Source organism: Rana temporaria, chromosome 5 (assembly GCF_905171775.1).
Source record: "Rana temporaria chromosome 5, aRanTem1.1, whole genome shotgun sequence".
Classification (NCBI taxonomy): Eukaryota; Metazoa; Chordata; class Amphibia; order Anura; family Ranidae; genus Rana; species Rana temporaria.
Window position 1 is genome coordinate 336,851,054 of NC_053493.1, and position 23,887 is coordinate 336,874,940.

At 48.1% G+C, this 23,887-nt stretch overlaps 1 protein-coding gene across 2 annotated transcripts in view; it reads right to left on the bottom strand.

Moving 5' to 3' along the window:
- The window catches only part of ORC5 (origin recognition complex subunit 5), a 68,225-nt gene extending 58,496 nt beyond the window's left edge, over window positions 1-9,729 (bottom strand). The window contains exons 1-2 of one of the 2 annotated variants that reach the window (XM_040354389.1): window positions 9,611-9,729; window positions 6,204-6,334 (exon numbers count right to left, since the gene is read on the bottom strand). In XM_040354389.1, the coding sequence (XP_040210323.1) occupies window positions 6,204-6,314 (111 nt within the window). In that variant the 5' untranslated portion in view covers window positions 6,315-6,334; window positions 9,611-9,729. Of the gene's footprint in view, window positions 1-6,203; window positions 6,335-9,313; window positions 9,451-9,610 lie in introns of those variants that run through there. The other variant, XM_040354390.1, reaches the window with a different exon arrangement.
- Window positions 9,730-23,887: the final 14,158 nt, after the last annotated feature.

Here is a 23,887-nt window from a genome sequence, read left to right on the forward strand (position 1 = left end):
CGGGCGGCAACCGCCTTCTCCCCTGTGATTTGACAGCAGTGGGAGTTCATCAAGCGATGCGGTGCCTGTAACTTTCCACCCCGCTGCAGTATATGAACTGTGGTGGGTCGGCAATCGGTTAAAGAAACTAAAATCACATTCTCCATCAGAAACGTGTTCCTTTGGAGAAAAAAAAAAAAAAGTCATCATGCTCCTTCAGTTTCTCCTCTCTGCAGTCAACAATGAATGCTGATCTGACCATATTAATGATCAGAAAATCAAATTAAACTTTTTTAAAGGATTAAGTTTACCTTTTTACAAAAAAACAAAACAAAAACAAATGCACATTAATTGCAGACCTGTCAGTGTATGTATGTATGTATGTATGTATGTATGTATGTATGTATGTATGTATGTATGTATATATATATATATATATATATATATTATATATATACACACACACACACACACACACACACACACACATATACATATATATACACACACACACACACACACACACACACACACACACACACACACATACACACTGTGATAAAAATGTATGGGTGCAAAACTAAGCAGCAAAATAAAACTCTTACAGCATATCAAGAGACAAGGCGTTCTGATGGCCAGCTGAGGCCAGAGATGGGACACGAAGACAGGGATAATGTAAGCAAAGATATTCACAGTATCTGAATAGTACAGCCCATATCGGAACTAAGCATACGAGGACAGAGAAACCGGGAGAGAAGACAGGTAGTGCCTCCTGCCCAGGGAGCAAAGCTAGTCCAGGTCAGGCAGGTTATGAAACCTCCGAGGCAAGCATCAGTGTACACAAAATGCTGGCATGGTCTCCAGAAAGATCTCCTCCCGGTTGTAATAGTTTGAAATAAGGCCATCTGGGCCAGGGGCCTTCTTTGGCCTCGAGTTGGCCAGTGCAACCCCCAGCTCCGCAGCTGTGATAGGCTCTTCCATCACCTCTTGGATTGCAACAGGGAGGGATGGAATGCCAGACGAGGCAAGATATGACTGTGTGGTGTGGTGAATCCGCCACCAGGAGGGGGGGGGGGGGTAGTAGTGGAGGAACCATCCAAATTATAAAGGCCTTTGTAGAAGGAACGGAACTCCACCTCCACGTCAGAAGATGTATTTAACCTTTGCCCAGAAGTGCCCATAATATGGGAAATATAAGTTTATTGGCGTGGACCTTGCCAAGAGTGTGCCGGATTAGTTTGAAAATTCGTACATTGTACGGTGTGCCAATGCCAGTTTTTGATTCATTTTGTGATTCATTTTGTGGAACAGGAGCGGTCAGAGTTCCTTGCAAACTCCAAGAAGATCCTTATATGTTGAGCAGGGCTGGCCTTATGTGAGCTCTCCAGGCTGTGCATCTGAGCGAGGATTCTCTCCCGTTTAAGACTGACTCAGATTCTGATCAGAGCGCCCTGAAAACTGTCTTATGTTCCTCCCAGACCACCAAGGGATTGGAGACTGATGCTTCATAAATGGAGAAGTAACCCTTCTGACCAATGTGGTCAGAAGCTCAGAATGGGTCTCCTCTGACTGGAGCAGGGCCTTATTCAGTCTCCAAGACTGGACCCAGTTGAAGCATCAGATGGATCGGTGCATGGTCCGAAAAAAGATAATACAGGTGGACACTACTCTGGGTAAATCTTTATGCATCAGCAAGAGATACTCTAGTCGCGTGTAGGTGTGATGGACCTAAGAGAAGAAGAAATAGTCTTGGTCTTGAGGGTGTAACAACCGCCAGGGGTCAACCAGATGTATGCAGATTCGCCTTCAGGCGAGAGTAAGGGAAATGGGAGGAGCCACGTGAGACATCTAGGAGTTGACTCCATAGCGAAGTTGAGGTCCACCCCAAAAATGAGCACCCCTCCGTGAACGCCAACAACTCAAGAAGGTACTTCCGCAAGAATTGCTGATGGTCCACATTTGGGAAATAGATGTTGGCAAAGGTGACCCGCATGTCAAACACCCTTCCCTTCAGAAGAAGCGACCCTGGGTATGTTTGTTATGCCTCGAATGTCCAGGGGACCGATTATGCCATCAGGATGCTAACCCACTTAGATTCGGAGATGGGAGAAACACTGTGATATGCCGTCGGGGAGGACCCCATTAGTCAGTTTAGGGATTCGATCACCACGGAAATGTGTTTCCTGCAAAAAAAAACTTGAGTTTAACATTTGCACAAATCAGCCAACAGCTGAGGGCATTTTTCCAGAGCGTTAAGAACCCGCATGTTGAGGGAGGTGACCTTAAGGAGACCCATATTGCCCTTTGGTCTGTGAGCGGGCACAATAAGGTGTGGGGAAAAAACTCCAGCCAAGGGATCTCCCTAGGCGATAAGCAGGGAGTGGGAAGGACAGAGAGGCACAGAGAAGACTGGGGACAAGGCAAGGAAAGGAGGGAATAGAGGGGGGTGGGGGGGATAGTCTGTCTACAATGTAGTAAAGCTGAGGACACTGGTTAAGCACAAGTAAAGCCTTCACCGGGGTTTGACCTAATTCAGGGGGGTTGGAGCATTAGAGGCTGCTCAATGCGAACAGCAATTGGTCAACAGCAAAAACAAGATCGTTGAAGATACACGGGATGGAAGCAACGATCAAAAATAGGAACCAGGTAACAGAGGACCAACATCTGGGACCGTGCCGTGATGGTGCAATAGAGGGGACCTATAGATCGAGAAGGCTCTGGGTGGGCCCAGGTATTTAATAACAGTATGCGCAGAGCCTCTTCACTATGCCCCAGAGGACCAGAATAGAGGGTCAAAAAGCATACATGGATATGTACAGCAGACAAGGAAAGCAGCACCCCAGCAATAACCAGGGTATGCGGGGGGTAGAAAATGTGTGGCAAGTTCGGGATTCAGAGTCCCCATCAGGAAACGCCACATGGGGCCAGCATATTAAACGGACAGTTTTGGCTGGGGGGGCAGGGAGGGAGAGGTAATGGGGTATGGAGCCTGTCCGTTGATCCCTGCCATTTGCCCCTGTGTCTCCACATCCTCAATCCAAGAAGACGGCGGGCAGGGGAGAGCAACATATATGTCAATACAAAAAATTTCTAACTGTGCCCATAGGTCGAGAGCAGTGAATAAAAGTTACCAATATCACAGAGAAAACCCCCCTCCCCCATGTTGAATGGTCCACCTGTGCTATAGTGTAGATGAGCCATGAACGGCTGATGGAGGTACAGATTGGTGGGGGCTAAAGGGTCAAAGTACGCCTGCGGCAACATTAACCTAGTGCGGTGGGCCTCACCAGGACAGCTGCTGTAGTATCATACCAGCTACAGAGGTCCTGCTTGGTGGGCAGATAAGGCCTCTGAGCAAGTTGGATGGGATCTAGAGGCACGAGAGCGGGGGTCGCCTGATCCGTGGCGGTCTGGGTCAAAGGTGGGCTGAGCGCCTCCTGGGCGAGTAGGTAATCATACATCAGTTGGGGACACTGACAGCAGGGTTGTCTAGAAAGCCAAAAAGGTCTGGAAGTTGATCTGGTGCGGAGATGAAACTCAGATCCCTGTTTTCGCACAATGAGATGGAAAGGAGGGCACCAGCGGTAGGTAGCATCTGCTTCACAGATCACCTCAAGGAGAGGCCACAGAAGCCCTCGCATGGCCCGTGTTTGCCTGGAGATAGCGGGGTAGATCCGTATGAGGCTCCATCAAAGTCAATCGGCCTTTCGCCCAGGCATAGGATCTCCTCTTTAATGGGGAAAAAGTGTATACTGCATAGAACATCTCGTGGCATATCCAGGGTAGCAGGGCCCTGCGAGGATAAGGAAGGCACCCTGGGGCCAGTTACATGGTGGACCCTGCCCAGTACCTTGTTTAAAATAGCTACTACTGTGGCACGGAGGTCTGGACCGATGGGGACCTCAAGAATGCAGCGGAGGCGCAGGCTGTTTCTCCTGCTCCTGTTTTCTCCATTGTCCAGCTCCAATTGGACCTCGACAAGATGGCGGTGGAAGGCCTGGTGCTATGTCTCCAGGGTAGTGATGCAGGCATCTGTGGTGGTGGAGGATTCTAGGACCACCACTCTCTCCTCCAAGGAGGGCATTCACAATTGAAGCTGCCATGGCCTGGAGGTCCTGCTTGGTGGGCAGACCCGCTACCAAGTTTCAGAGGGACCCCTCTGAGTGATTGCCCATCCCCTCTCTGTGTTCCGGGTCTGGCTGCATGTCCAATTGCGGGATAGCCGGCAACAGTATAGGGGAGAGCAGCCTATCCTCAAGTGATTGCGAGTCTTCTAGCGCTGCAGCCCCTGCCTGTGTACCTTTTGTGCTGGTAGTAGCGTCGGCGGTGCTCGCGCGCTGACTCATGGAGGTGCCATCTTGGCCAGGACAGCAGGAGAAGAAACAGTGTGCAGCCGCAGGCAATAATAGCTGATCTCGGATCCCCTTGGCTCCCCCTTTGTCAGCAGGTGTTTGCGGTCCGCTCATTGGATTGTACAGGCGAGCCGTTCTCAGTTCTCACCTGTGCAGAGTTCCAGAAAGCACGTCTTCACACTTCCATTGCTAAGCCACGCCCCAAACAGCCGGCCCTGTCAGTATATCTGCTTGCTTGTACCTGGGGCCAGTCCTTTCATAACTGAATCTGGGTGTAACATGTTATGAAAGGTGAACTTATCCTTTAAAAAAAAATTTTTAGGAACATTCTACTACCAAAGGGCCAGCTTTAGTTTAGAACCATCTCAATACCATAGGAGCAATAAAATGGATGGAGCTAGGCTCTCTACTCTTGTTTTTACAGATTTCACTTATGGTACTTTAAATGTATAATAATTTGTATACCCTATTCATCTAAATTCTCATTTTTTTTCCATGCAGATTGTAATTTTAGAGCCCATGCACACCATCTCATTGTGGTAATTTGCAGCAACTCACATTACACGAATAGGTGTAATGGGGTGCCATTCATTTGAATTGGACCCCAATATATCTTGCCCAGATGTGCATTGCAACGCTTTTTTTGGCAGTGCACCACAAGCTAATGCACTGCAACACATCTGTCACAAGAAGTGTTGTGGTGCCACTCAGGATTAGGGATGAGCTCCGGCGTGTTCGCACAGTCCATGTGCAGAGCGCGCTAGGAAGTCTGCTCGGCGCTGCGCTAATCACAGGCAGGGAGACATATTCCCGATACTCGGCTGCAGAGGTCGTGAAGTGTCTCCCTGCCTGTGATTAGCACAGCGCCATGAAGACTTCATGGCGGGCTCTGCACGTGGACTGTGCGAACACGCCGGAGCTCATCCCTACTCAGGATCAATAGCATTGCACCAATAAATTTACTGAGCGTTGGCACATACCGAGACAAAGCATACAGTAAGAAACATGTTACTGCAACAAGAGGGTCTAAAACAGGCCCTAAAGCTTGAACTGACACAAAAAGTGTGAACATTTTTAGTACTGTCATATGACACAATCTCACTCTTGCAGTAATGTTTCCAGTGCACAGAATGGAAGTATAAATGTTATAGGTTGCTATAAGCAAGAGATACGTCCTTTCCATAAATTACACACTAGTTAGTAGATGGGAATATTAAAGTAGAACTATAGGCAAATTTTTCATTTTGGGTAGAGCAAGGAAGGGTTATATTTTTTGCACTATAAACAAAAAAAAAGGAGCGACAATTTCGGGGGGAAAATGTATATATATTTATATAATTTTTCCTCAGTTTAGGCTGATATGTATTCTTCTACATATTTTTGGTAAAAATCGCAATAAGCGTATTATGATTGGTTTGCGCTAAAGTTATAGCATCTACTAAAAAGGGGATAGATTTATGGCACTTGTATTATTTTTTTTACTAGTAATGGCGGCGATCTGCGATTTTTGACACTATTTTGAGACCATTGTAATTTATAGCGACCAGTGCTAAAAATAGCCACTCATTACTGTATAAATGACACTGGCAGGGAAGGGGTTAAACACCAGGGGGCGATCAAGGGGTTAAGTATGTCCTAAGGAGTAATTCTGCGGGGGGAGGGGGGGGGGGAATGGGCTACCACTGACATGACATCGATCACTGCTCCCCAAGACAGGGATCAGTAGCTCCCTGTCATGTCACTAGGCAGAACAGGGAAATGCCTTGTTTACATCGAGTTTGCAGGTCCAAAACTTAAAAAAAAGTTTTGCCTTTAGTTATACTTTAAGATAAGTTGAAAAGAATAGAAAAAGCACAGAAACACCACAATCACCTCTCCAAATATCGCCAGCAGTGTTGATAACTGGGAATCCCGGCAGACTATGTGTTTCTCCAGTTCCTTCAGGTTTTTCTCTTGATATGGAAATTGTTCGAATGAGGTCATGGTTCACTTCCACATATTCTCTGTAAAAAACAAAAAAAAAAATAAGTTTACATACAAGACAATAAAAGGGACCTAGAAAACAATGTTACTGCTGCCAGTATTTGCGATCTTGTAGCCAGAGATGCATTTGGCTCTCAAAAGCCAGATAATTTTAAACCGATGCACCAGGACGATTTACATGCAGTGAATGTTTGGCGAATGTCACATTCACTGCTTTAATACATATGCGCCATAATTTGTCTGTTTTTTCAACATCTCTATAATTACAAACTAGGTGAAGGTAGAGGCTGATGCAAATGCCTGGTTAGGGCTAAACATCAGCCAGATCATTTTATTTCTGTGGTGAGTATGACCAGCTGTGGCCCTAGACATGAACGGTCTGTGTCCAGGGGCCAACATTTGCCCCTAACTGCAGGTAATCGTTCCACGAGCGATTACATCCAAACAGCCAAGGATGATGTCAGCCCATCATCGATTCTACAGGTTTCTCATCTCTTACACATACCCCTTCCTTCCCAAAACACCCTGCACCAGCAACAGATTTAAAGAGGAAGTAAACCCTCACCAATTTCTTGGGAGGAGCGGAGGCATTCTCCGCCTACTAAGCACATCCATGGAAACCCAGGCCGCTGCTTAGCACATGCGCTCCGCGCAGCTGACAGGTACCTGGCAACCAGGACGCCAAGAGAGGCGGAGGAAGAGGTTGTTATGGGGAGGCGGTGCAGTTCGCCAGTGAACACAAGCGGCCGCGCTGTGACAAGGGGAAGGTGAGCTGCGGGATGTCAGCGTATCTACCCCGCTTGCACCCCCCCCCCTTCTCCCATCAACAGAGCGAGGCTCATCTTATTTGGCTGCTCAGCTTGTTGCCGAATTGCTTCTGTCCCCATTGGCCACAGTGGAGGGCTAATCAGAAAAGGCTAGCAGTGCATCATGGGACATGTAGAACTGGGGGATTGTAAGCCCCATTGTTGTCCACAAGCAGCAGACTTCAGCCCCCAGCATGCACTCTGCTGGGGGGAAAAAGTGAGAGTCTGGAACCCAGGAAGAAGCAGAGCGACTACTAAAAGGAAAAAAAGAGGACTGTGCTGGGGGAAGCCAGAGAGAGAGCCACGCTGTACCCACACCCCCAGAGAGAGAGAGCCACGCTGTACCCACACCCCCAGAGAGAGAGCCACGCTGTACCCGCACCCCCAGAGAGCCACGCTGTACCCGCACCACCAGAGAGCCACGCTGTACCCGCACCACCAGAGAGAGAGAGAGAGACACGCTGTACGCGCACCACCAGAGACAGCCACGCTGTACGCGCACCACCAGAGAGCCACGCTGAACGCGCACCACCAAAGAGAGAGCCGCGCTGTACGCGCACCACCAGAGAGCCACGCTGTACCCGCACCACCACCACGCTGTACATGAATGTTGCATAACCTGAATCAATAAATCACACACGGGATATTAGTGTCAACAGTAAGTTGTGTTTATAGGAATGAAGAAAGAAGTGTCAACTACTTTTTTTTTTTTTTTTAACGTTATTAACCGATCAAAACAATAATCAGCCAACCAATCGATTATGAAAATAGTTGTAGCCCTAGTTATGTCAATAAAATAAGTATCGTAATAACAACAACAACCAAATATGCAGGCCAAATATCGGCCTCATTCATATGGGAGTACCTATCCATACACATGTGCAAAGGGCTGTTTTTGCCTACATGGAATGAACAGGTGATCCATGCACCCGCATGCGGGCACTATGTGTTCAGGGACATGAGCCTGCACGACTGTTATAGGGTCCAGTGTCCTTGCTGCCCTGCATCCCAATAGACATAAATGGGACCTTCTACATGCGGATGCATAGAACATCTGTGCATTGTGTGGGCAAAGACTGTACAGTACTTTGCATGGGTAGGTACACCCATGTGAATGAGGTGTCACCATTGGTGATCAGTAGAAAAGGTTACCCCCAACGAGGTTGGGGCTCTGCCGAGAAGGGAGGGTCCCACCTAGCCTGGGGGCTCGGCGGACAAGGCTGCCCCTAGCCTGGGGGCTCGGCGGACAAGGCTGCCCCTAGCCTGGGGGGCTCGGCCGACAAGGCTGCCCCTAGCCTGGGGGGCTCGGCCGACAAGGCTGCCCCTAGCCTGGGGGGCTCGGCCGACAAAGCTGCCCCTAGCCTGGGGGCTCGGCCGACAAGGCTGCCCCTAGCCTGGGGGCTCGGACGACAAGGCTGCCCCTAGCCTGGGGGCTCGGCCGACAAGGCTGCCCCAAGCCTGGGGGCTCGGCCGACAAAGCTGCCCCTAGCCCGGGGGCTCGGCGGACAAGGCTGCCCCTAGCCCGGGGGCTCGGCGGACAAGGCTGCCCCTAGCCCGGGGGCTCGGCGGACAAGGCTGCCCCTAGCCCGGGGGCTCGGCGGACAAGGCTGCCCCTAGCCCGGGGGCTCGGCGGACAAGGCTGCCCCTAGCCCGGGGGCTCTGCGGACAAGGCTGCCCCTAGCCCGGGGGCTCTGCGGACAAGGCTGCCCCTAGCCCGGGGGCTCTGCGGACAAGGCTGCCCCTAGCCCGGGGGCTCTGCGGACAAGGCTGCCCCTAGCCCGGGGGCTCTGCGGACAAGGCTGCCCCTAGCCCGGGGGCTCTGCGGACAAGGCTGCCCCTAGCCCGGGGGCTCTGCGGACAAGGCTGCCCCTAGCCCGGGGGCTCTGCGGACAAGGCTGCCCCTAGCCTGGGGGCTCGGCGGACATGAATGCCCCTAGCCTGGGGGGCTCGGCGGACAAGGCTGCCCCTAGCTTGGGGGCTCTGCGGACAAGGCTGCCCCTAGCTTGGGGGCTCTGCGGACAAGGCTGCCCCTAGCTTGGGGGCTCTGCGGACAAGGCTGCCCCTAGCTTGGGGGCTCTGCGGACAAGGCTGCCCCTAGCTTGGGGGCTCTGCGGACAAGGCTGCCCCTAGCTTGGGGGCTCTGCGGACAAGGCTGCCCCAGTTTTAAACTCACTGATGTCTTTAGTAACTTACCAGATATGTAGCCTCGGCTCATTTCTCAGAGGACCCCTAGTGACCTCCGAAAAACCCCTAACATTCCACAATGGCGGGTCATAAGTGATATCACATATTTACCAGCCAGTCACCGGATAATCGCACAATGGCAGTCCCCCTCCCCTCTACCGTGACGGTGTTACGTCAGCCCGCCCGGTATATTATATGGTGTACACAGCCGGTGTTCTATGTCCGCTCTCCCTCACAGCAGTGCTCAACACACGGAGTACAGTCTCCACCTACACACGGTGCTCACCCTCCGCCCGAACTACTTACCGCACCGGTTTCCCCTGTACTCCGCTCCCCGGCTACAAGAACCGCTCTGTACACAGCTGGGAGGACATGTGTCACTCTCCCGCCACCAACACAACTCCGACCACCCCTCCTCCTCCGCCCATAGAGTGTGTCACTTCCTCCTCCTCACTACACTGTGCACAACACAATCATTACACTGTGTGTATCCTATGTACATTACACCATCATTACACTGTGTGTATCCTATGTACATTACACCATCATTACACTGTGTGTATCCTATGTACATTACACCATCATTACACTGTGTGTATCCTATGTACATTACACCATCATTACACTGTGTGTATCCTATGTACAATACACCATCATTACACTGTGTGTTTCCTATGTACATTACACCATCATTACACTGTGTGTATCCTATGTACAATACACCATCATTACACTGTGTGTATCCTATGTACATTACACCATCATTACACTGTGTGTATCCTATATAAAGTACACCATCATTACACTGTGTGTATCCTATGTAAAATACACCATCATTACACTGTGTGTTTCCTATGTACATTACACCATCATTACACTGTGTGTATCCTATGTACAATACACCATCATTACACTGTGTGTATCCTATATAAAGTACACCATCATTACACTGTGTGTATCCTATGTACAATACACCATCATTACACTGTGTGTTTCCTATGTACATTACACCATCATTACACTGTGTGTATCCTATGTACAATACACCATCATTACACTGTGTGTATCCTATATAAAGTACACCATCATTACACTGTGTGTATCCTATGTACAATACACCATCATTACACTGTGTGTTTCCTATGTACAATACACCAACATTACACTGTGTGTATCCTATGTACAGTACACCATCATTACACTGTGTGTATCCTGTGTACAATATACCATCATTACACTGTGTGTTTTCTATGTACAGTACACCATCATTACACTGTGTGTTTCCTATATAAAGTACACCATCATTACACTGTGTGTATCCTATGTACAATACACCATCATTACACTGTGTGTTTCCTATGTACAATACACCAACATTACACTGTGTGTATCCTATGTACAGTACACCATCATTACACTGTGTGTATCCTGTGTACAATATACCATCATTACACTGTGTGTTTCCTACGTACAGTACACCATCATTAATTCGCAAACAAACAAAACAAAAAACACATCAATTGCAGCCTCACTGTGCCCATCAAACGCAGCTACTGTGCCTATCAATTGTCGCCACTGTGCCCATCAAACGCAGCCACTATGCCCTTTAAACGCAGCCACTGTGCCCATCAATTGTCGCCACTGTGCCATCAATTGTCGCCACTGTGCCATGCCATCAATTGTCGCCACTGTGCCATGCCATCAAACGCAGCCACTGTGCCATCAATTTTGCCAATGTGCCCATCTATTGTCGCCACTGTGCCATCAATTGTCGCAACTGTGCCATGCCATCAAACACAGCCACTATGCCATGCCATAAAACGCAGCCACTGTGCCATCAATTGTTGTCACTGTGCCCATCAATTGTTGCCACTGTGCCCATCAATTGTTGCCACTGTGCCATGCCATCAAACGCAGTCACTGTGTCCATCAATTGTCGCCACTGTGCCCATCAATTGCCGCCAGTTTGCCCCATAAAATGCCGCCAGATTGCCCCCTCAAATACCACCAGATTTCCCCCGCCCAGCACTTACTTTTCTCGGGTAAGCCTGGCCATCCTCCCTCCACGATCCCTTGATGTCTTCTCCCGGCCTCAACGTCGCTTCAGCCAATCAGACCTGATGAACCTGATTGGCTGAGATGCATGTCAGTGTTAACCAGGGAACGCACACCCTGTGCGTCCCCTGGTTAACTATTTGGAAGCCGATTAGAGCCCAGAGGCTGTAATCGGGAAGCTGGCTCTGATAGACACTTCCAAAAGCAACCAACTGCTGTTATTCAGAAGGCTAAGGCTCACCAGGGGGCCGCCCATCTGAATAGTGGGCGGCAGCAGCGCCGGCGACAATACATAGATTCATGCAATGCATGTGTAGCGCCGGGCTGACAAGGGCGCCAATGTAAATTTAGGGGGCGTCTAAGCCATAGTTGGGCTCAGACTCTGTTAATTCTGTGTAAATTCACCTTTGTTCTGGCTGTGGTTGTGCTCGGTAGAAGTTTCCCCTGTTGCCTGTAGGTGATGTTAACACCTCAGGCCCATTTTGGAACTCAGGCAAACCATAGTGTGTTGAGTGACCCTTTTCGGCAGCAGCCCAGTGGGAGTGGTGCCCCGCTGTGCATGCTGGGAGGGGATACTTAAGGGCAGATGCCGTTTTTTGGAGGTCCTTCACCTCGTGGCCCTTCTGGCGCAAGGAGAGTGTATTTTTAAAACCTAGCTTTTATGGTTTCTTAAAGCATTATTAACCACGTGCCTACTGGGCATTTTTACCCCCTTACTGCCCAGGCCAATTTTCAGCTTTCAGCACTGTCACACTTTGAATGACAATTACATGGTCATGCAGCACTGTACACATATGCAATTCTTTTTTTTTTTTTACATGTAGCATTACCCCCCGAAGGAGCTGCTGGTTGTTTAGGTGGCACATTTACCTCATGGCTCCCTTGAATTCCTAGGGGTGAATGATGCCTATTGCATTAGGTAGAAGTAAAGGAATGTCCGCAACAGGTGTTCTTTGCTGTGCTCTTTATTACCCAGCCGGGTAAAAACAATAAACTTTTGGTGAGGAAAGTAAAGTTGAAGAAGAGGAGAAAACAGCAGATTCAGGCGTGATGATAGGGAAACAGTCCTGCTCCCAAGCGTAACACTTCTCTGCGCCACTCCTGCCTGAGTGGGTTCAGTGTACCCGGACAGGCTTCTCTCACTGACCTGGCAGCCAGAGTATCACTTGGACAATTGTAGGAAAAGTCTCTGCCACAGACCCTCCTTGGTGAGCCTCAGAAAGATACCTCAATGGCGCTCCTCAGACAGACTCCTCACCGAACAGCAATACAGCTTGGGATCCTCAAAGGTGGGGATCCACTCACTCACTGGGTCCCCATCGCTGTTCAGATGTTCCGGGCCAACATGGTCCCGGAACCAGGAACACCGCGTGCCCCCCCCCCCCCCCCCGGCCAGGTAGGCCAAAATGCTGGGGCGCCGTGATGTGGTCACCCTAAAGGTGGGTGCCACACTCGGAGAAGAAGACCCAGAACCAATGGCGTCTGCCTCATAAATACCCCTCCCCAGCATGCACAGCGAGGTCAAACCCTGCTGATTGGCTGCTGGGAAAGAGCACCCAAACCTTGACTCCACTGCTGCCACCTGCAGCACCGGGGTTGGAAGAACACCCCATCGCAACAGAACAGCCTACAGAACAGCCCATCTGAGACAGAGACCCTGTTTTGCACTTAACAATCTGGATCAGAGTTTAACTACACTCTGATCTCCCCTTAAATTTAACTAGCACTGGTACCATAAAGTACACAGGCGCTACACACACAAATAGAGCTTCCTTTTTGTTGTATTTAATCACCACTGGGTTTTTTATATTTTGCTAAACAAATGGAAAAAAAAAAAATTCATAGTTTGTAATACATTTAAATTTTCTCCTTCACTGATGGGGCGGCACTGATTGGCACCACTGATAATCAGTGTCCTAAATATCAGTGTAAATGTCCCTTTGTCACAAGCCAGTATCAGCTCTCTTCTCCCTTCCCAGAGCTGTCAGCATGAGGAAAGGAAAGCTGATAACCAGCTTATGTTTTATATCCACTATCAGCTGTCATTGGACACAGCTGATCACATGGTAAAGGGCCGATGTGATTGGCCCATTACTCCGATCTGTGTCCAAAACACTCACCGATCACAGAGTGTGTCGCAGGGGGTGCCCGGGCAGCTCAATCATAGGAGGAAATCTATGGATGCCCTCCAGGCAAAGTAAGCCCATATTGTAGCCGTCTTTTGGCTATAGCTCGGTTAGGAAGGGGTTCAACTCGAAAGCAAACATTTATTATGTTGCAGTTTACCAATTCTATGATGTTGAGGCTGCATTAGTGTTCTTTAGGCTTTTTATTTTATTTTCACCTGGTGATCCTGCCAGTCAGTTTGTTTTTTAACAGAACAACCTGTCGTGCAGATGTAGTAGTTGGAGGGTTGAGACAAAGCATTTAACACTGACAGGGGTGCTGACAGTGGTATTGATTTATTTGTATTATGTATTGTATTAGTATGTATTGATAGAGGGCGCTGGAGCGCCGCCCCCTCTGGCTCTCACCGCCACTGAGTCTAATAACATAGATTCATGCATTGCACGAATCTATATTATTATCGCCGCTGCCGCTGTTCTATTCAGATGGTCGGTGGTCATGTCCGGCCATCTGAATAACGGCAGCTGGTTGGCTGTACGGAAGTGCGTTGGCTCTGATAGGCTTTTCCGAGTACAGCCCTCGGGTCCTGGAAGCTTATACAAGGAACGCACTAGGGATGCGCTCCTTGTATAAGACTGACAGGCGTCTCAGCCAATCAGGTTGGCCATATCTGGCTACCGGTAACCTGATTGGCTGAGACGCCTGTCAGTCATCGAGGGCGGTAGAAGACATCGAGGGATGTGGATGGCTGACTCCAGTAAAGGTAAGTGCCAGGCTGGGGGGGAAAGGGGCACTTTACAGGGCACAGCGGCGACGAAGGGCACAGTCAGTGACATCAATGGGCACAGTGGCGACAATAGGCACAGTGGGGACAATGGGCACAGTGGGGACAATTAAAGGGCACAGCGGCGACAATTAAAGGGCACAGTGGTGACAATTGATGGCACAGTGGCTGTGTTTGATGGCATGGCACGGTGGCTGCGTTTGGCATGGCACAGTACTGACAATTGATGGCACAGTGGGTGCGTTTGATGGCATGGCACAGTGGTGCGAATTGATGGCACAGTGGCTGCGTTTGATGGCATGGCACAGTGGTGACAATTGATGGCACAGTGGCTGCGTTTGATGGCATGGCACAGTGGTGGCAATTAATGGCACAGTGGCTGCGTTTGATGGCATGGCACAGTGGTGACAATTGATGGCACAGTGGCTGCGTTTGATGGCATGGCACAGTGGTGACAATTAATGGCACAGTGGCTGCGTTTGATGGCATGGCACAGTGGCTGCATTTAATGGCATGGCACAGTGGTGCGAATTGATGGCACAGTGGTGACAATTGATGGCACAGTGGCTGCGTTTGATGGCATGGCACAGTGGTGACAATTAATGGCACAGTGGCTGCGTTTGATGGCATGGCACAGTGGTGACAATTAATGGCACAGTGGCTGCGTTTGATGGCATGGCACAGTGGCTGCATTTGATGGGCACAGTGACGCTGCAATTTATTTTTTTCGTTTGCGCCCCCCCAAAAAATTTTGAGCACCAGCCGCCACTGGTAAAACCTTTACCCCAAAATGGGAAATAAAACTGTTGCTCTAATTGCTTAAAAAGTGTCAGCTGGAGTTTGTCTTCAATTTGTTAGTGTATCTTAATCTGCTAGTCCATCTAACACTACCCACCCCAGGCTGACAGCAAGGCTATCCAAAGGTGTCTCTGTTTCTCCTTCATCCAGAGTATGAGCACTTTAAAGGAGAAGTATGCTCAAAGCTCTTTTTGGCCATACTTCTGTGTGTTAAGTGAAAAAAGAGGGCGCTATAAAGTGATTATAAAAAACACTCATCGATAATTAAATAATAAATAATAAAGTGAAAAAAAACATTTGGCCTTTGTTCTATCTGTATTCTATTGATACGCCGCGTAAATCCTAGCATGCGCCGGCGTATCTTCTTTCTGTATTCAGAAAGCAAGATACGCCAACATTCGGCTAAGATATGACTGACGTAAGTCTCTTACGCCGCCGTATCTTAGTTGCATATTTACGCTGGCCGCTAGGTGGCGCTTCCGGAGATTTACGCGTAGAATATGCAAATTAGGTAGATACGCCGATTCACGAACGTAGTTGCGCCCGGCGTATCTATATGCGTCATTTACATAAGGCGTCGGACCGGCGTAAAGTTACCCCTTGTTCTATGAGGTGTAGCCAATGTTAAGTATGGACGTCGGGACAGCGTCAAATTTTCCGTTGTTTGCGTAAAACGTTCGCGAATAGGGCTTTGCGTAAGTTACGTTCACGTCGAAAGCATTGACTATTTGCAACGTGATTTGAAGCATGGGCACTGGGATACGTCCACGAACGGCGCATGCGGCGTTCGTAAAGAGCCTCAATTACGTGGGGTCATGATAGATTAACATACAAAACACGCCCACTACCAGCCAAATTTGAATTAGGCGGGCTTACGCCGACACATTTACACTACGCCGCCGTAACGTAGTGCACAAGTTCTTTCTGAATACGGAACTTGCGCCCTAAGTTACGGCGGCGTAATGTATCTCAGATACGATTCGCCGCCGTACAACTTAGACTATTCTATCTGAGTCCGGGCCGAGATCTTTTTCTAATCAAAAAGATCCATTGAATCTGGTAAGCACATCCCCTTCTGTGCACTTTGGGTGTCTTATCCTTGCGTATTGTGAAGGAACAAGCTTGCACTTTCTGGATAACAATCCTTTTACAACAAGATTCTGTTCTTGTTGGTGGATGGATTTTGGAATTTAATCACAGCATTTAGGATTTTTTTTTTCTATGATTGGGACAATTTTTTATCTTTCTAGCTTTTTATATCTCCATAGAAAGAGTCAAATACTTTCTTTTTGGACTTATATTATTTGCGCACTACCTTATGGTGGTTTATTTCAAGATGTATTATCACTAATTGTACAACACTGTTCTAATTCACTTGGGTGAATTCCATGATCTGTGTTTTTTTCACTTTATTATTTAATTATTGATGAGTGTTTTTAATAATCACTTTATAGCGCCCTCTTTTTTCATTTATCATTGTCAGCTGACATCAAAGATCCAGTTCAGACTTTGCAGGGATCCCAACAATAATGTCAGAATCCTCCCAGATGCTGCTCACAGCCCCTCCACAGTCTGGTGCTTCAGTGATCTTTGATCGCTTAGGCCCCTTCACATTGAGGAGTTTTTCAGGCGGTACAGCGCTAAAAATAGCGCTGCTATCCCGCCTGAAAAACTCCTTTACTGCAGACTCAATGTGAAAGCCCGAGGGCTTTCACACTGAGGCGATGCGCTGGCGGGAGACAAAAAAATCTCCTGTCAGCAGCATCTTTGGATCGGTGAGAGGAGCGGCATGTATACCGCTCCTTCACCACTCCTTCCCATTGAAAACAATGGGAAACCGCGGCAATACCGCCCGCAATGCGCGTCTATAGAGGCGCATTGCGGGCGGTATTAACCCTTTATCGGCCGCTAGCGGGGGTTAATACCGCACCGCTAGCGGCTGATTCCCGCGGCAATCCCGGCGGTATAGCGCCGCTATTTTTAGCGGCGTTATACCGCCACCGCAGCTCCCGCCCCAGTCTGAAAGGGGCCTTAATAAAGTAGTTTCTGTAATACTTCCATTGACATCTGTGCAGAAACCCGCACGCACGGCTTCATTGCCACAGCTCAGTGTGAACCTGGGCTTATTTAGATTCCTGAAGCAGGCAGAGCGAAATTCACAATTGGTGATTTTTAAATATCCTGACAACTGTAATTTTACTGTCCAATAAGACTGCAGCCTGCTTCAGGAAAGCCTTGGACTGGACAGGGTGATGGCAGGAGCCCTGAAGTAAGGGAAAGGCAGGTCCTAATAACAAAGTAGGTAAATCAAAGCGGGCACAGACAAGGAGTTGCCATCTATCTAAGGCAGGGATCCTCAAACGACGGCCCTCCAGCTGTTGTAGAACTACACATCCCATGAGGCATTGTAAAACTCTGACATTCACAGACATGACTAGGCATGAGGGGAATTGTAGTTCCTGAACAACTGGAGGGCCGTAGTTTGAAGACCCATTCTAAAGCCTCGTAAGAAACTCTGGAGTTGGTGTTTTAATTTGTTACTTGCTTCTAGTCCATCTAAAGCCTCATACACACAAAGCGTAGGACTTTTGTTTGCGTAAAATTTGAAAGCATGCTATCCAACATTTGTGGAAAATCCGACAACAATTGTCCGATGGAGCATACAAGCGGTTGGATTTTCCACCAACAGCCTGTCATCACACAAATCCCATCGGAAAATCCGATCGTGTGTACGAGGCTTTCTAGGTTCTTGGGCCTTTATTATGAGAGGTTCACAATTCCCCAATTAAGTTTTTCTTTATTTCATATTGTAGAGTAGGGGTGCCCAACCAGTGGCCCGCGGAGCCCTCTGATGTGGCCCACGACCTCCTGCTCTGGGATGGTGGGTTCGCATAAGCAGATGCTTCTTGTATAGCGCCAACTCTTGTCACAGGTGGAGTGATAGCAAATTCTCTCTGCCTGGGACAGCAACAGCTGGTAATACCTGAATGGAAGTCTGTCATTAAAGGTAAGTTACTAAAATCACAGTGTATATTTGGGCATATCTGGGCTGCTTCCAAACTGATCTGCAGGTGCAGCGCCTGCGGGTTACCTGCACTAAGCCATAGACTTCTGTTATTACCTGTGGGTTGGTGCACTTCAGAAAGTACACCACACCTGCAGGACAGGCCCGTTGCTACAGGACAGGCAAAACAAACAATTGCTTGGGGCCCCGAGCTGGCCTGGGGCCCCCAACTTCCCCTTCCCAGGCTGTAGCGTGGCCGAGCTCCTCTTGGAGTCCTGTCAGTCCGGCCAGGTACCGCGCGTGGTACAGGAGATTCAGTTTCCTGTTCCTGGCCGGACTAACAGGAAGTGCACACTGAGTGCTCACTTCCTTTCAGTCTGGCCAGGAACACAGGAATCTGAATCTCCTTTACTGCGTGGTACAAGGCCCGGGTACTATCTGATAGGGGATTGGGGACCCATAATGATAGAACACTGGACTGACAGGAGGAAGATGAGCAGGGAAGGGGAGGTGAGAATAGAAAAACTTAGGACTAGGGAGGAGGGAGGAGTAAGAACATGGGTGTAAAAAAATGTGTGTAGCGCTAACGTAGGCTTTGCGTGCGTGCGGGTGGGGGGGGTGCTTGGGGGCCCCCATTTTGCTTGGGGCCCCCAAATTCCTTCAAACGACCCTGCTGCAGGATATAATAGAAGTCTAAGTGCAGCTAACCCGCAGGAAAGCCACAGGTGCACTGCGCTGCACCCTCGGTGTGGGTATACCGCAGAGCATCAGTGTGAAAGCAGCCTTAGGCCCCTTTGACACAATCAGTCTGACCCAATTGGAACCTTCGTTTACCTCTATTGAGCCACAGATGTAAACAGACTTGTGGCCATTTACACCCACCTACCTCTAATTAAAAAAAAAAAAACAGAAGGGGGAATCCATCCCCTTCCATCTGGGCAGATCGAATTGGAGAGTAGAGTGGGCTGCGCCCCTGTCTGCTTTGCATATGCAGAGTGGACATGGACCTGACATCTGCCTGCTCTGTTCATTGTGGCCCGCGACCGGTTACCAAGTCGCTTAAATGGCCCTCACGCTTCAAAAGGTTGGGCACCCCTGTTGTAGAGACTATAACAGAAGCTGCTTGAATATGTAAAGAGAGGTGGTTTGACCCAAATTTCTTAAAGTAGATTATGCAGTGCTGTAATGCCCAAGAGGCTGCTTCTATGAAGTAAATATCACTTTTGGGAAAACTGGCCTTCAAAGTGCTAATAGCTAAAATAACTACATGAAAAATTACAAATGGTTATCAACTGAAACCCTGCTGGACGGACCCTTTGACGAGTGCGATTTTCAGCGTTTTACTTTCCGACGTGCAGTCGATCGTAATGGTGACCAGCTCTTTGCCTTGCTGAAGAGACCAAGTTGCCTTGTTAGATGTTTGGTAAACTGTGTTTGTGGTTTTGGCGCCTAATTTCTATGCAAAAATAACCTGTGTTGTCAGTAAATGGCAAAGAGGAACAGAGGATTCTTCCATGAAGTAAAGGGTGCAACTTGCTAAAATAAACCATGTTCACTTTTTCATGCTGTAGTACTGGCAGTTATATTAGAATGGTTAAAAAATAAACTTATGTGGAAATTTTTTTTAATTTAATTTTAGTTTTTTAGAGTTGAAAATATGTTTATTGGTATTTAGGGAAGAAAAAAAAGAAGAAAGCTAGGGGGGGGGATCAGAAAGAAGAGTGTGAATTGCTGATAGATCAATCGGAGGAGGTAATTTAGGGCGTGCGGGGAGGGGGAGACCCTGGGGTAGGGACCCAGCTTGTCCCAGGGCAATGAAATTTATAGGAACGATCATGTCGGGGGTGACAACATGTTAACTAGAGTGTCAGAGGAAGAGAAGCGGAGCCAGATGAGCCACAGCAGTTTTTTAATTATCAAAAGTGTCGTTATCAAGAGCCAACATCTTCTCCATTCTCATAGTGTCGTTCATAATAGAGACCCAGTGTGACAAGGGAGGAATTGTGGTCGACTTCCAATAGGAAGGTATGCGCTGTCTCGCTGAGGACATGAAGAAACGGAGGAGATTCCGCTTCTGTGATGTAACTGATCCAGGTAGTATAGAAAGAAGGGCAATCTTACGACAGGGAACCAACAATTTATCGTAAGTTTTGGTGTAACATTCGAATACCTGAATCCAGAAGGTGCGGATCCTCTCACATTCTTACCAGACATGTAGGTAGGTCCCTGTAGCAGCAGAGCATCGCCAGCAGGATGCCGAGGTGGACGGAAATATTTTATTTGGGAACCCTGTACCATCTTGACAGAATCTTGTAGTTCTTTTCCTGTGAGTAGCAGGAAATCGTGGACTTATGAGTAAAATAAAATGATGTCTGCCATTCTGGTCGCAGGATGTCCTCACCCAAGTCTGCAGACCACATCCTGGTGTAAGAGGGTAGCTCGGTGTGTGTGAGCGCTTGTAAGAGGCTATATATGGCCGAGAGAAGGTGCCTGGGAGTCTCTGAAAGGGAGCACAGCCGTTCAAACTCCGTACTGGAACGGTGTATTTGGGAGGAGGAATGTAAGTGCTTTCTGAATGTGGATACATGTAGTGTAGTCAGCCAATCGTGAGATCCTGCCGGCGTCACTGGTGACCCATGTGTAGGATGTACAAAAGAGCATGCCTGGGGCCTAACGTTGATACACCGATACCCTGAGGGAAGGAGGGATTGTCAAATAGAGAGGACAGTGGGGAAGGATCAGAGGGAACATAACCCCCTGTTATACCATAGTCTAAGAGAGGCTAGCGTAAGCGGGGAGGGAGGGGGCATACATGCTAGATCAGTCCCATATCCCCATAGTAGTGCTCGAAGATCTACGTGGGCCAAGTCCTGCTCTATGGCGACAGAGGCCTTAAAAAAAAAAAAAAAAAGAAGGATGCAGGAACCAGTCTAAGACACGCGCTATATGGGTGGCCTTGTAATATGTCTCTAAGTCAGGGATGCCAGCACCACCCTGCAGTTTTGGGCGAGTGAGCAAATTGTATTTCACCCTAGGCAGCCCCCAGCTCCACAGGAATCTAATGGCGAGAGAGCGTAGGGAGTTGAAGAAGGGTTTGGGGACTATAATGGGGACCGTTTGAAGGAGGTATAGAAGTTTGGTTAGAGTGTCCATCTTTAGGGTGTTGATTCGTCCAAACCACGGTAAAGAAGACCCCCCCCATTCCTCCAAATCTTTCCGTATGCGGGAGAGCAAGGGGACATAATTTAAAGAAAAAAGATTGGAAAGTTTAGAGGGAATAATGACCCCAAGGTATGAGATCCCCCTTGCCTGCCACTGGAAAGAGAAATTCGCTTAAAGTGTGGCCATTGTAGCGGAGGGGAGGGAAATGTTGAGAGCCTCAGTCTTGGATATGTTAAGTGTGAAGTTGCTAAATGAGCCAAAGCGATGGCATTTCCACAAAGAGGGATGGCAGGGAGATATGGGGGTCTTGTATGTACACCAGGAGGTCGGCATAAAAGGATAACTTGTAATGGGAGGAAGGTGTTTGGATACCGTGTATGGAGGCGTTCTGTCTAATGGCGCAGGCTAAGTGTTATTTTGTTTTTTTATACTAGTTTGTTCCTGTGGATGACCACTGGAAAAGATAAGGGAGTCCAATGGAAAACTGCAAACAGCAGGACACAAGTGGCTGTGGAGTTCTAATTTTGATGGTAATTGTTTTACCACATTCTATCAGTCAATAATAAATGTTAAAGCAGAAATCTGGGATTTTCAAAAAAAATCTCCCATTAATACACCCCCACCCACAAAACAGTTATTACATTTGTGAAATTTCTTACCGTTTGAGAGGTACATGATTTTATTTTCAGGAAGTTAGTTTTCCGATTTAAAAAATGCAGCATCTTTTCTGGCAGGAAGGATCTCTCAAAACAGTAATTGCATCATCTCCTCTTCTCTAACTGTAATCGGACTACATTTCCCATGAATCCTTGGGATGGGAGTAGATGTGGGAGGTACTCTAGGCTTCTGCAGCCATACATAACACACGGTATGATAGGTTACAGCATTATAAATGCAAAGTATTTTAATATAATATTTAATGCATTTTAACCACTTCCTTACTGGGCACTTAAACCCCCTTCCAGCCCAGAGGACTTTTTGCGATTTGGCACTGAGTCGCTTTAACTGACAATTGCGCGGTCGTGCGACGTGGCTCCCAAACAAAATTGACGTCCTTTTTTTCCCTACAAATAGAGCTTTCTTTTGGTGGTAATTGATCACCTTTTTGCGCTATAAACAAAAATAGAGCGACAATTTTGAAAAAAAAAAAAATTTTTTTACTTGTTGCTATAATAAATAGCTCAACTTTTTTTTTTTTTTTTTTTATCCTCAGTCTAGGCCGATACGTATTCTACACATTTTTAGTAAAAAAAAAAAAAAAAAAAAAAAAAAAAAAAATCGCAATAAGCGACTGGTTTGCGCAAAAGTTATAGCGCCTACAAAATAAGGGACAAAATTATTATTTTTTTTTACTAGTAATGGCGGCGATCTGCGATTTTTATTGAGACTGCGACATTATGGCGGACACATCGGACACTTTTGACACATTTTTGGCACCATTCACATTTATACTGCAATCAGTGCTATAAATATGCACGAGTTACTGTATAAATGTGACTGGCAGGGAAGGGGTTAACACTAGGGGGTGAGGAAGGGGTTAAATGTGTATACTGCTTAGTGTTCTAACTGTGGGGGAAGGGGGGTGACCGATCTGTGTCCCTATGTACAAGAGACACAGATCGGTCTCCTCTCTCCCTGACAGCACTGCTGTCTGTGAGAGCCGGCAATGAGAAATGATCTCATATGTAAACATTGGCCGCACAGATCGCCTAGCAAACGGCCACTCCGATTGGCCATTCACGGCGATCTGTGATTGGCTGTGTCCAAGGGACTGGAATTTCTTTTTTATCAAAACCAGAAAACAGGAGTTTCTTAGAAAGTCATCACATTTTTGGGCAGGTTCGATGGAGGTAATTCCAGTCCTATCTTCTTGCCCCTTTCACACAGGGACGGGAGGTACGGTGGCGGTATAGCGCCGATATACCGTTGGAATTGCAGCGGTATTCGGCCGCTAGCGGTGCGGTTTTAACCCCTGCTAGTGACCGAAAATGGGTTAATACCGCTCGCAACGCGCCTCTGCAGACGCGCATTGCTGGCGGTATAGCCGCAGTTTCCCATTGCTTTCAATGGGAAGGAGTGGTAAACACACCGCTCCTCACCGCTCCCTCAGGCTTTCACACTGGAGAAACAGAAACCGATGTTCAGCCCTGGTTCACACTGGGCTGCGGGAGTGAAGCCGTGCGAGTTCAGCTGAACTCGCACGATTTCACTCCCGCCGGCAGTCCCGATTTCGGCTGCGATTTAAGAGACATCTGTGCAGGTTTCTGCACAGATGTCTATGTAAATCGCGGCCCGAAATCGCAAAAAGTAGTACAGGAACTACTTTTTGAAATCGGTGCAGCGCCGCAGATGCGGCGTCACACCGATTAGGACAGTGTCATTGCCGACAATTGGCGGCAAATGCCGCCGATTTGAGATGCGATTTCACATGTGAAATCGCATCTCAAATCGAAGGAAATCGTACCCAGTGTGAACCTGGGCTTAGGGTCGGTTTGCAGGCGCTATTTTTAGCGCAATAGCGCCTGCAAACCGCCTCAGTGTGAAAGGGGCCTTAGGATCCCCGGCTCCATATAAATTGGTTGAAATAGAAGAAACGTGTGGCCAATTTAAGTACTCTGGAATCATCAAATACAGCCATTGCACACAAGCACAA